The sequence below is a fragment of the Portunus trituberculatus genome, chromosome 19, assembly GCF_017591435.1.
Source record: "Portunus trituberculatus isolate SZX2019 chromosome 19, ASM1759143v1, whole genome shotgun sequence".
In the NCBI taxonomy this organism is placed as follows: Eukaryota; Metazoa; Arthropoda; class Malacostraca; order Decapoda; family Portunidae; genus Portunus; species Portunus trituberculatus.
This window is the reverse complement of record NC_059273.1, coordinates 10,609,501-10,623,437: the sequence shown is the minus strand read 5'-3', so window position 1 is coordinate 10,623,437 and position 13,937 is coordinate 10,609,501. Positions and strand designations below refer to the sequence as shown.

Sequence of the window (13,937 nt, the reverse complement as noted above, 5' to 3'; positions counted from 1 at the left end):
ACACACACACACACACACACTGATTTCTTATGCTATGTCCTTCTTATGGTTATTCTTGATTGGCTCACTTTGCTCAAGCTATTGGTGTTTAAAAAATTGATTATTATTGTAATTTCCAGGGCATTTAATTTCTAAGAGCCATTAATATTGACTTGAATAGAGTTATTGCTGTCATAAGGGTTCAATTTGTAGTCCTTGGTGTACAGATATACTTGCAGCAGCAGTGAATAAAGTGTGATGAGATCCAGCAGTGGTAGTAGATGTTGCTAAGGGGTGGTTTTGGTGTGTTGGCATGTGTAGGGCTGGAGGACGTGGCATCACGGCTGAAGGAGCTGTACAACTCCTGTGAGTCTCTGCCTGAGTGCCGGCAGCTCATCACCAAGTACGCCGACAAGCTCACTATCAACAATGATTTTGACCAGGTATGCACCATTATGACCTGCATGGAACTACATACACATCTGACTTCTGTAATTCTAACAAAATAAAAGTACAAGATTGTATTGTCACTGAGAGTACAATGGTATAAATTTTATGTAAAAAAAAAAAGAAAAGATAATAAGTCTCTGTTGATTTTGTATTTGAAATTCCACCATAAGTGATTATATACATTACTAGAAATGTTGGGCAGAATTTGCTCTTTTGTTATTAGGTTGTTATGCAGATGAAAATTGGCAAGAACATTGTGATGCTGATAATACGAACTTTCCACTAAGTAAAGGCATGGATGGAATATTTTCACAAGCCTCAGATCAGTGTCGCATCTTCTATGCATTGCGTGACTTTCGAGACCAACAGCAAACAAGTCAGACCTTGGCATTCACTCATAACTGCACTTATGGCCTTTTGACTTGCTTTTTATGTGTTTGTAGTTTGTACTCACAGTTCATCATCTGAACCTCAGCCTAAAATTGGCATTACTTATACTATATGTAAATTAGTGTTAGCCTAATTTGACCTTCCACCCTAACCAAGCACCACTAGCAGGCTCCTTGGGAGACTAACAGGTGTTTCAGGACAGAGTGATACCTGCTGTATGGTGTGTCTGTAGTGTGTTAGACTTGAGCTCAGTCAGAGCACAGAGGTGTGGAGCCAGTGTGTGCTGGTCTGTGGATGACGGTGCATATCCTGGCTTTGTGATCACCTGGACATTATTAACTGAGATCATGAGGGTTTTGCCATGATAAGTTTGAGTTGAACTTCTGTGAGTGTTGTGGTTGAAGTCATAGTGTTAGCCTAGTACAGTTACAGTGTGATATATTAACTTGAAATAGATCATTAGTTCAGCCTAATGGCCTAGTTGATAGTTGTTCCCTTAGCTAAGTGAGTTGTGTGGAGGTATTAGTGGACAGAACCACTGTGAGGCAGAAGCTCAGCAACACAGTGGTAGACCAGGGTGATGGCACTAACATGTGGTTCCTTCCTCACAGTATCTGAAGACCGATGTTTTGCCTCAGGTAACTTGGCCAGCATGTAATGTAACAATCTTAACGTTTACACTTTGTCCTGGCAATTGCTTTCCCCCCCTTTACTACCTCATTTATTTGTTTATTTTCAAAAATACCCTCCTCAAAGGCAAGAGTCCAATGCATGAATTGTGAAATAACTAAGTGATTATTCAGTCTCATTTTTTGCATGATGAATTGTAATACTAATCAGCATCAATATGCATGGCATGGCCTGTAGCTAACACTAAATTTTTCAAAACTTTGTAGAAAATTCCAATGGCTTATACAAACATATATGTTATTAAGTATTTATATGAATTTCAAGTACGGACTACTTTCCTTTAATATACTTTTCAAAATTAAAAGCATGTTGATTTTTTTATATAGGTATGTATTTTAAGTTTGCTCATGATTATTATATATATATATATATATATATATATATATATATATATATATATATATATATATATATATATATATATATATATATATATATATATATATATATATATATATATATATATATATATATATTTGTGTCCTACATACCTCAAAATGTTTCATGCTGTAGGATCTCCACAGTGTTGCCTTGCTCCTCTTCTCTTTGAGTGTGCAAAGTGTGCCTTGTTCTGTTCACTGAGTAACAATGCTAGAACATAAATTACCCATGTAGCCTCAGAATAAGAATATAAAGTAGATTAGGCCATTGAATGTATAACAGTGAACTACTTGTATGAGTATATAGAGCACATCCTAGAAATAAGTTACAAAGTTAGCTGATGTTGTGAAGGAAAGGAAATGAAGCAGATAATGCAAGTAGGATCAGCTTATGTCAGGACTGAGCTTCATGCCGTTCAGAGACGGATGACCTCATTCCTCTGTGTGCTGGTCTGGTCCTGTGGTTTGAGGCTCAGTCTCCTTGGTGGCTGTCAGCTCAGGTGTCTGCACAGCTCTCAGCTATTGGCATATCATTTGTGGAGAGTCAAGTTTGGAAAATGTTTAGGAAATGGAAAATGAAGAATTATATTTCAATATTACAGTTTGCTGATAATAAAGTGACAGTTAAATGCAGTGTTGGCAGTACATGTGCTGATGGAGAGAGGATAGCTCGGCAGAGAGATTATTATGGCTTCTTACATTGTAGTTATTGTTCATGTAGAGAGCTATGAAAATGCTCAAGCCAGTCACTACTACTACTGGCTTGTATATTCAATTACATCAAAAAGTTAATTATGAAAAATTCATTTGCAAACATGGTAAACACATCCAGTACAATAATAAAAAAATAATTTCCTGTGTTGAGGTGACAAATGATAAAACGAATATAAAGGATGAGTAATTAGCATTGACAATAGTATAGTATTATTCATTCTCTATGAGTTGTGTGTAAACAATACAGCATTTCATGTTAGTTATTAGTGACATAGGTGGCTGCACTGCCCACCACCCACCCTGAGGTGCATCCACCCACTAGACCTGCAACTCTTTTGGAGATCTGGACATCCCTGGTCAGTGGCTTCCTCAGTGTAGGTCATCTCAGAATGAAAGGCCACTGCCATCAGAGGAGGCTGGGTATCCAAGGGAGGAAATCTTTTTCTCTTAACAAAAGCTTATGAGACTTGAAGGATGACTATTCGATAAAGAGAAATGTGGATATTAAAGGAAACTACCAATTTTCATCAAGCTCAAGCTTCCAAAGTTATCTGTTGAATTTTAAATATATAATGGATCTGTTTTTTTCCCCATTTGTATTTGCAACTCTCCTTCCTGCCAGACACAGTCATGTGTGCCCACACTGCAGCATGAAGAATTCAGTGTGCCCTAAGAACTTTTTTATGTGTGTTGATCCAAGGATCACCTTGTCAGTCAGTAAATATTTATTAAGACATGATCAAGTAACATAAATTCTTTGATGTCTACAATTGAGCCATAGTTGAGTGTTTTATTATTTCTAAACTTCACAAATTAGATTCAGTAACAGTGTGATTTGTAAGATTCATGTAGTTAAGTATACTTTGAATATGGAAAACAAACATTTCAGAACTTAACTTTAACATTATTTTGCATATCATAATAGCAACTTTAGGTAGGATAGGCAAACTAAAGAAGGCATGATTGTAGTGGTCTGATGCATTATTTGTAAATATTCGTTTCCATTTCAGCTACCAAATGTCGAGTCAAAGCTGGAAGAAGTGTCAAGCTTGATAGAGAGTGGCATAGAGGTAGTGGTGAAGCGAGGGAAGCGTTCCTTTGACTCTATAGCTACAGAGATCCAGAATAAGGTGCAGAGATCAATACCTGAGATTAAGGCAAAGATTGCAGATGTAGGTAAGTGTGTCTGCTACTTATTTTCATGATGCAGAAAAAAAAAAAGAATTACCACTTGTGATGGAATAGAACAGAATACTCTATCAATCCTTTATTAACGCTCAGGTGGCCAGTTGGAAGACGCTGCCGAGAAAATCCACCGTTTCCTTCAGCCTGTTGATCTGAGTGAGTCACAGGAACCCAACTCATACCCTGAGGAGCCCAACACTTACCTGCGGCAGATCAACACTTACCTGAGGGTGATGCAGGATGGGATAAATGAATATGCTATGTACAGGTGAGTTGTCATGACTTAACACTTCATGGTAGGTCTCTGTGAGCTCCATTAAATATACTTGTGCTAGGTATTAATGGTTGTAATATTTCACTTTATTTTCACTGACATGTTATTTTTTGTTGATATATCAGAATGTTTTTAAGTTTAAGAGGCATAACTTCTGCTGAGTCATAGGATTGTCTCATAGTCATCAAATTACTGTTATGAATACCTTGTGAAATCATTGTGGTTTAAATCAATATATGATGTGATGGTGCAGGTACTGGGGATCCATGGGGCTGTGCATCCTGCTGCTGGTGATCACGCTGTGCTTCACGCTGGGTGTGGTGTTCGGCTGCTGCGGCCGCCGCCCTGATGAGGCGTCGTCATGCCACAAGTCCACGGGGGCGTCCTGGCTCATGTGGTGAGTGTGGGGATGCTCACATGATTTCATTTGTTTTGCCTTGCTCACAAACTTTGTATTGTATAATGATAGTGGTTCTTTCATTGTAACATGAATTACCTTCTAAGTAAACTTTATTATAATGATGATCTATATCTTGATATAGATCATCATTAGATTTTTAGTCAATTTTTATGCAACATATCCACATTTTAAGTCAAATTACTGGACGAGTACATATATGCATCATATCAGTGTTAGTCCAGGTCTTTTAGATATGTATTTTTTTTCCCTCAGTGGTGTCGGCCTCACGTTCCTGTTCTCTGCGGTGATCATGACTTGCACCACTGTCCTCTTTGTGGTGGGCAGTGCCAGTGAAATCCTGGTGTGTGATCCACTCAGGGACCCTATGCACTCTGAGGTGTTCTCCATCGCTGCCGACTTCTCAAACCTGGAGCACTTGTATCCACCTGGCAAGGCACCAAAACTCACTGAAATAATCAGGTACAATTATAACCTAGAGGACTTGATAATCTGCATGTCCTTTGTAATTATGCATAAGAATATAAGAAAATAAAGGAAGCTACAAGGAACAATCAGGCCTACATGTCACAAATTCTTAATAAAATGTGCTTATCTATTTTCATATAACTAATGATGAATACATTTTTGCAGCAAGTGTCACAGAAACCTGAGCATGCACACAGTACTTAGCTTGGACAATATTGAGAGTAATCTGGCCAAGCTTCAAGACTACAAGAACAGACTCAACCTACATGAAAAGGTATGTCCCTCACAAGTATGTAGCTGTATGTATCATGCTACTAATTAGGTTATTACAGCATACTGATGGAAAATGAAACACATCCAAAATAATTTTCTGTTAGCGATTAAAATTTGAAGTGCCTTGATTGATATGTTGCTGAAGAGTCTATGATATTATACTGTATATGCTAGAAATTTACGTGACAAACACTTTATTAGGTAAAAGATGAATATTTGTGGAAAAAGATGAAAAAACAGTAAATGAAAGTGGAAAGGGTGGAGTAACAAGGTGATGCCACGTTTCCAGATTGCCCAGCTGAAGCGTGACATTCGCGTCAACACAAATGTGGAGATCTTGTCCCAGAATGCCAAGGAGCAGCTGTGGGACCTGGCCAACTCCTCTGTGGCTGACAAGGATACCTGGACCTACTATACTGACATTGTGAGTGCCTGAAGTGTCTCTTCTTATTCATCACACTGCCTATTACACACACACACACACACACACACACACACACACACACACACACACATGTAGTGTAGTGGTTAGCACGCTGGACTCACAATCGAGAGGGCCGGGTTCGAGTCCCGGCGTGGCGAGGCAACTGGGCAAGCCTCTTAATGTGTGCCCCCTGTTCACCTAGCAGTAAATAGGTACGGGATGTAAGTCGAGGGGTTGTGGCCTTGCTTTCCCGGCGTGTGGAGGGTGTTGTGGTCTCAGTCCTACCCGAAGATCGGTCTATGAGCTCTGAGCTCGCTCCGTAATGGGGAAGACTGGCTGGGTGACCAGCAGGCGACCATGGCGAATTACACACACACACACAGACTGCGTAGTGTAGTGGTGGTTAGCACGCTCGACTCACAATCGAGAGGCCCGGGTTCGAGTCCCGGTAAGCGGCAAGGCAAATGGGCAAGCCTCTTAATGTGTGGCCCCTGTTCACCTAGCAGTAAATAGGTACGGGATGTAACTCGAGGGGTTGTAGCCTCACTTTCTTGGTGTGTGTTGTGTGTTGATGTGGTCTCAGTCCTACCTGAAGATCGGTCTATGAGCTCTGAGCTTGCTCCGTAATGGGGAAGACTGGCTAGGTGACCAGCAGACGACCGAGGTGAATTACGCACACACACACACACACACACACACACGCCCGGTAGCTCAGTGGTTAGAGCGCTGGCTTCACAAGCCAGAGGACTGGGGTTCGATTCTCCGGCTGGATGGAGATATTTGGGTGTGTCTCCTTTCACGTGTAGCCCCTGTTCACCTAGCAGTGAGTAGGTACGGGATGTAAATCAAGGAGTTGTGACCTTGTTGTCCCGGTGTTTGGTGTGTGCCTGGTCTCAGGCCTATCCGAAGATCGGAAATAATGAGCTTTGAGCTCGTTCCGTAGGGTAATGTCTGGCTGTCTCGTCAGAGACTGCAGCAGATCAAACAGTGAAATACACACACACACACGGCCTGGTAGCTCAGTGGTTAGAGCGCTGGCTTCACAAGCCAGAGGACCGGGGTTCGATTCCCCGGCCGGATGGAGATATTTGGGTGTGTCTCCTTTCACGTGTAGCCCCTGTTCACCTAGCAGTGAGTAGGTACGAGATGTAAATCAAGGAGTTGTGACCTTGTTGTCCCGGTGTGTGGTGTGTGCCTGGTCTCAGGCCTATCCGTAGATCGGAAATAATGAGCTCTGAGCTCGCTCCGTAGGGTAACGTCTGGCTGTCTCATCAGAGACTGCAGCAGATCAAACAGTGAATTACACAAAGAGTTGCCACCTCACACATTCATTAATAGCTATTGAGATTCTTATCTATATATTGTCTCTTGAAATGCATTTTGAGTTTTCTTATGGTCTCTTCCTCTCACACTTCCCATCACACTCACATGCACCATCTTATTTCCCACATTCATCAATAACTATTTAGGACCTTATGTATTTTATCACTTGGAAGGTATTTGTCAACAAGCTGTAAATGTGGACTTACTGAGTAGATTGTTTGAGCTGAATCATTACAGAGCTTAAGAGAAGATTAGATTAACTTGTGGATGAGGATGATCATTGGAAATCCTTCGTACAGGAACTGTCACGTGTAGGCCAGATGGCTTACATTCATATGATTGTGTATTATTCCAGTTGGAGAAGAAAGTGTTGACTATAGATCTGATGGAGCTGGCAGCACTCCTCAACCAGACAGCTGGTGGTCACCACCAAGTGTCTGTTAAGCTCAAGAATGGTGCATTGTTCTTGGAGGTAAGAATGAGATTGAATACCATTAATAGATTTGCTTTTATTCATTCTTCATATTGTTGAGGGAAGATGATCTAAGGGAATTAAAAGAGAGATGGAGGGATGGAAATGTGTTAGAATTACAGAGGATGAGAGTTACAGAGGAAGATGAAAGGCACAGAAATAAATGAGAGATTCACACATGGTGTCAGTCCTCACCTCCAGAGAAATGGTGAAAGAAGATCTATTCATTCAATGTACTGCATTAACCATGTAGGTCACATTTATCAGCTCAGAATAAACTATGTACCCCCAGGGCCTCCAGCGTTGGGTGACATCCATCGGTTCCCTGACAAGGGACCTGAAGAGGACCACAGCTAGACTCAACGAGCACCTCAAGTTTAATAAGACCAGCTTGCGGGAGGCAATTGTCGACCTCATCAGCCAGGCAGAGTTTGCTCAGTACTATCTGCAGATCAATGGCTCCCAGGAGGTGACTGAGGTGGGTACTTATTGCAGATCAGTTGTAAGGAAACCTGTATGTGTGAATGTATTGGTAAAGAAATGGGGAAAGTTATAGCATCTGAATGTATGAAGTAGTGGTTACATGTAATTCACTGTGTTTTTCAGCTGGTGGAGAGGTTTTCTGAGGACTTCCTGGCTGATGTGGATGAGTATGTGCACCATGTACAGACGGCAGTGGAGAATGATGTGGGTCGATGTGGCCCAGTGTCCACCATCTACAATGCCACCACCTCTGCTGTCTGCAAGGACATCATGTACCCCTTTGTGAGCATCTTCCCTAGAGTGGTCTGCTCACTCGCTCATATGATGATCAAATTCACTCTTGCATTGAAGACTCCATTATTGTAACCTCTTAGTATTACTAACAAGATGGGAGGTGGATGTACAAATGAACATAGTAACCTGTAATTACTTTGCTTTGCCAGAATGGTTTTTGGGCTAGTGTTGGATGGGTGTTCTTCTTCTTCATCCCGGCAATGATCCTCGCTGTGCATCTCTCATCGCTGTACCGCAAGACGGAGCCGTACCCCGGACCCCTCAATGAGTCGTAAGTATTGCTTTGGTGTTGTGTATGTGTGTGTGCGTGTGTGTGTGCATCCATGCTTGTGGCAGGTCTAGATATGGCAGCATCCAAAAAATTAATGACTGATGATTATGCTACATCTGCAGTAACTGCTGTTTTAGTGTTTTGTTTAAAGTAACACATACTAACCTTGATTTGTCATGTACATGAAGTTATTCTATTAATAATGCTGTGAATTCTTTGTATAATGTTTTATTAGGCAAAACAGGCTGAAATTATTTCAGAAAATGATTCAATAGTTTATTGTTTCATCACTGCATAGATTATATAAATTTAGCAGAACACAACATGGTGATATATAACTGATAGCTTGTTACCTAGTGACTTGCATAAATGCTAAGGTGTCTGATGGCTAGAGAATAAAGTGGTGGGAGCCTTCTTAGTACAATGCCATGGAAGTTGAGAGAAGCACTTAACGCTATAGAGCTTTGGGTGAGGGAAGCACAACTAGCACCAGCACTGTGCTAAACATTTAAGGAGATAATGATTGGTGGAGATAAGATTAGAATGTTTCATTAGAGTAGTGAGACTATTAAGAGTAACCTCATAGACAGAGAACAAATAAGGTACTACTACAGTGTACTGTGCCATGTGGAAATGTGTATTGCATTGTTGCAGTTGACAAGTATGGAGGAAAACATTCAGAATGATGCATGGTGGCTGCTGTTCAAGCACAAAAGGGGCAGGTTGGGGTTGGTTAGCTTTCAAAGTTTATATATAACTTTAGTCATGGATTTCATTATACAGATTTTGTTCAAATTGAGGGATTAGGATTATTTAGGATTCATGAAGTAGCAAGTCCAACTCATCATTTGAAAAGACGAAGATTTTACAATAACAAAATGTTTAAACCTCACTAGACACCGTTGAGTAACAGCTAATGTATGGACAAACTTTCAGGTGTGAAGTACCATAGGAATTTCAAAGAAAAATAAAGCTGATATATATATATATATATATATATATATATATATATATATATATATATATATATATATATATATATATATATATATATATATATATACATAATACGAATTTACAGATATAGTTTTCCTTGTTATTTTTTAGAAGTTTTATTTTTTTAGACTTGCAAGTTAGTATAGTTTTCCTTACTGATGAGTAGAGTTTGCCAGACCCAACTCCTCACACATTGCTGTCCTGCTGCTGTCCCTAGAGTCCCCTGACCCCAAACATGAGCACGCAGGGTATTGCAGTGTCAGTCCTGTCCTGAGTCGGGAGGGTGTGGCATCAGTGTCCCTGCTTCTCAGACCTCCCTCCCTCCCTCCCCAGCTTACCCTGTGTCCTCTTGATGGTAGCAGCTTCTGTGCAATACTAGTAACAGTTGTCACTGTTTTTGAGTCACTAGTTTATTGTATTTTGCAGTTGTAGTTTAGTATGTTATAGCAAATTAATATCCAGATATTTATTTGACAGCGAATACTTGTATGATGCATATGATGAGAGGAACAGCTTTCCTATGTCCAAGTGAGTACTGTATGTCAAGTACTGATAGGAACTAATAAGTGTTGTTTGGTTCATGTATTTGTGTCTGTCTGATGAGAATGTTAGGTAAAGCTTGTAGTTTATGGCCTCAACTCTGCATATGACTTGTCCATGAGTCTTGTGGGTTATCTGGTTTACTTCTGACCATTTTTTGTAGCAGTAGTGACTTCCTCAGCCACACAACAGCTCACTGATACGTGCATCATACAGCATACTACATCATACAAGAATGCATTACTCCATGTTGGTTTCCTGATCAAATATGAGAATGTTACTCTCTTTTTACTTGGGTCTATGATATTTTGGTGTACTTTCTTCCAAATTCTTGGAAGGTTAATCTTAAACTTGAATGTTAATATTTTCAAATGCATATTTCTATGCAATACTTTGCAGCTCAAGAATTTCTTTTGGTAATTCTTCAATAGAATTATCTATCACAATCGTATGAATTTTCTCTCCGTCTTCTTGTTGTATGACATATCTGTGCCAGCAATAGGTGTTTGTAAATCTTCAGAGCATCAAGACTTTTAAAACAAGCAAGTATGTGGGACAGTGGAAGTGTGTGTTGTGTCCAGTCTGTCATGGTGGTTTATGCCTGTGTCTACTGGACTCCTGTGTGCATTTCAGGTTGACTTGCAGCTTCCTGTGATACACATGCAAGAACTTGGGAGAGGAACAAGTGTAACATTATGACTAGACATTCATTCATTGATCCAGTAATAAGTCTTTTAAAAGAAAATTAAATATGTAAATTTCTTTATGGAATATACATAAAAAAAAAAGTTACTGAGTGTGTTGTGAGATTTGTAACTAGAAACACTCCATTGCTCACCTGCCCAGGAAGAGGCTGGCCATGCACCCTTGGATGGGTTGCTGCCTGATTTTTATGTCAAATCTTTTGCTTGACAGCTTTCTCAGAATATACAAAGGGTTTCTTGTGAGACTGAATGGACATCACAAATTTATTGGAGTGAACAGATATTCTTTCACAGTCTATCCGCTTGAATGGAAGGAGATGGTAAGCCTGCTGAAGGAGACACTATCACTTATTAATACCTCCTACATTCTATGACATCTTTTGCTCATGATACAAAAGTGATTTATAAAAGCTTCCCATTGCTGATGTTGATACTATGCAGATTCTTTTGTTCAGACAACTATTGTGAGGAATGGAAAATTGACAATACTGATGAAAATTAGCACCAAAAATGCTGTTACTTTTAGTTTTGGCTTTGGCAAACAGTCTCAAACAACATTGTTTGTGACCTTTGTGAGAAAGTGGTGTGGCTCCCAAATACTGATTCATGATTGGAACTTTGGTGTGTAGTAAGGGCAGGGAAGGGACTCCTTAGTCTTACATTGCAAGATCTTCAAACTTTCTTCCAGTATCAGGCATGAAATATTTATAGACATATTTTAAAACAATTCTTGTAGAGCTGGGTTCTTGTGAAAAATTCCATAGTTGGAATTCTGATCTATATTAATTTGTTTCTTAAACATTTTGAGTGACCAGAGGTGATAAATCCATAGGCCAATAACTGTTTGATACACAAGTACTGAGAGGAAGCATAGCTGCTGTGTGGATCACCCAGATCTAATAAAACACATCCTTACCCAAAGAACTTTCAAATAAGAAAAAAAATTAAAGAAAAATGTTAAAAAGGAAGAAAAAGGCAGGCATCTGGTTCAAGTGTGTATCTAACCACTGTACTGGTCTGGAATAATGTCTTATTTGATAGATGAACCAAATGCAATCCATGTAAATGAGTACTAAATGAAGCGCAATTTAGTATTTTTCTATGAAAAAAGCAACTAGACCTCCTAGGTGTATTATAATAAACAAACTTGTAAAGCTCAACCAAAGAACCAAATTCACTGCATTGCACTGCAGTGCCCTTCTGGACCGTCTCTCAGAACCCAGCTTTACTTTTTGAGTGTGTATTCTCTGTACATCCAGAACTCTATTGTGGAATCTCAACGTTAAGAGGATGAATGTTCAGTTTTCTAAGCTGCCTGTGTCATGCTTTTGTGTGTTGCTGACCACTGCTCTGCTGACTGGCCGTGGCAGCTCAGCCCTGGCCACCCCGGACAAGGGACGAAACCCTTGCTCTTGTTCTTCTGTAATGTTGCTGTTTAGAGAATCCATTGTTGAGTTATTATGGACTTCCTGGTGTTGTTTAGATGCTGCAAAGTATTGTATATATATGTATATATATATATATATATATATATATATATATATATATATATATATATATATATATATATATATATATATATATATATATATATATATATATATATATATATATATATATATATATATATATATATATATATATATATATATATATATATATATATATATATATATATATATATATATATATATATATATATATATATATATATATATATATATATATATATATATATATATATATATATATATATATATATATATATATATATATATATATATATATATATATATATATATATATATATATATATATATATATATATATATATATATATATATATATATATATATATATATATATATATATATATATATATATATATATATATATATATATATATATATATATATATATATATATATATATATATATATATATATATATATATATATATATATATATATATATATATATATATATATATATATATATATATATATATATATATATATATATATATATATATATATATATATATATATATATATATATATATATATATATATATATATATATATATATATATATATATATATATATATATATATGAATATTAATTACTAAAATATTGAGAAATTCAGAGGTACTGAAAATGCATAAAACTTAGCATGAGAAATGCTGTTTCTTGATAACAAGGAAAATATGCCAACTTTCATTTCCCTCAAAAAATCATCAACATCATGCAAGGCAACGACTGTCTTTGTGATGAAGGCAGTCACCCAACGGCAGGGCTTGTTGATGGACACTGGACAGGGCAGTCGTGGTGGTGGTGGTGGTGGTGGTGGTGATGATGATGATGATGAAAGTGGCAGAGGCAATGGTAGTGGCAGTGGTGGTGGTGGTGGTGGTGGTGGTTGTGGTGGTGGTTGTGGTGAATGTGGTGGTTGCGGAGGTTTTCAGGAACTGACTCTTAAGTCCATCATGAGCTGGAGATGTTCTAGGCAAATTTACCTTCTTTGAATTGGCACTTGGTGAATGCCTCTTTTAATTGGGTGTAAACTTTCTCACCAGCCAAGAATCCATGTATGACGCATATGCTGAAAGGGACAACATCCCCCTCACCACGTAAGTAATGTGGTGTGTGTGATGCATGCTGCCACAATGACTGTGCTCAAGACCCTCATTGCTCAATCCAGCCCAGTGCTTCCCCTCCCCAGGTTGGCTACTCAAGGGCCACTAAACTGAATGTTCATGTCACTCAACTCGGCACTGGGATCAAATTATCCTGTCCGAGGGCTGCTGAGAATTGAAGTGTTTTAGGCCTTGATTTTAGTGTTAAGATCTGAAAGGTGTCAGTTTGTTGTGTTCTGGGTGTATTTTGTTGGGAAGTTATTATAATGTACAGATATGTACATACATACATACACACATTGCTTTCACTTACCCATAAGGAGTTGCCCTGTTGTAGAAAATTGAGGTAAATCAACCAGAAGTCAACTACATATTGTCTTTAAATGACTGTAACTGTATTAAGAAGAAAAGTTGTGTGTATATGTAAAATGTAAATCCCTTTACTATCTTTGTTTTTGGGTGTTGTTGTAAGAAGAGCTACTGACATCAACCTACGAGCTCTTCATGGTGGAGGCACAGGAGTATTTCACCCTCTTTGTCTTTCACCTTCATTGGACATTTATTCATCCATT

General features: G+C 38.4%; 1 protein-coding gene across 1 annotated transcript in view; it reads left to right on the top strand.

Moving 5' to 3' along the window:
* Positions 1-13,937, top strand: part of LOC123506355 (prominin-1-like) — a 120,007-nt gene that overhangs the window by 97,777 nt on the left and 8,293 nt on the right. Inside the window, 14 exon segments of the mRNA XM_045258384.1 lie at positions 301-422; positions 1,431-1,457; positions 3,614-3,779; positions 3,885-4,056; positions 4,316-4,459; positions 4,736-4,942; positions 5,114-5,222; positions 5,511-5,645; positions 7,324-7,440; positions 7,733-7,918; positions 8,047-8,205; positions 8,367-8,488; positions 9,962-10,012; positions 13,306-13,359. Coding sequence (XP_045114319.1) covers positions 301-422; positions 1,431-1,457; positions 3,614-3,779; positions 3,885-4,056; positions 4,316-4,459; positions 4,736-4,942; positions 5,114-5,222; positions 5,511-5,645; positions 7,324-7,440; positions 7,733-7,918; positions 8,047-8,205; positions 8,367-8,488; positions 9,962-10,012; positions 13,306-13,359 — 1,771 coding nt within the window.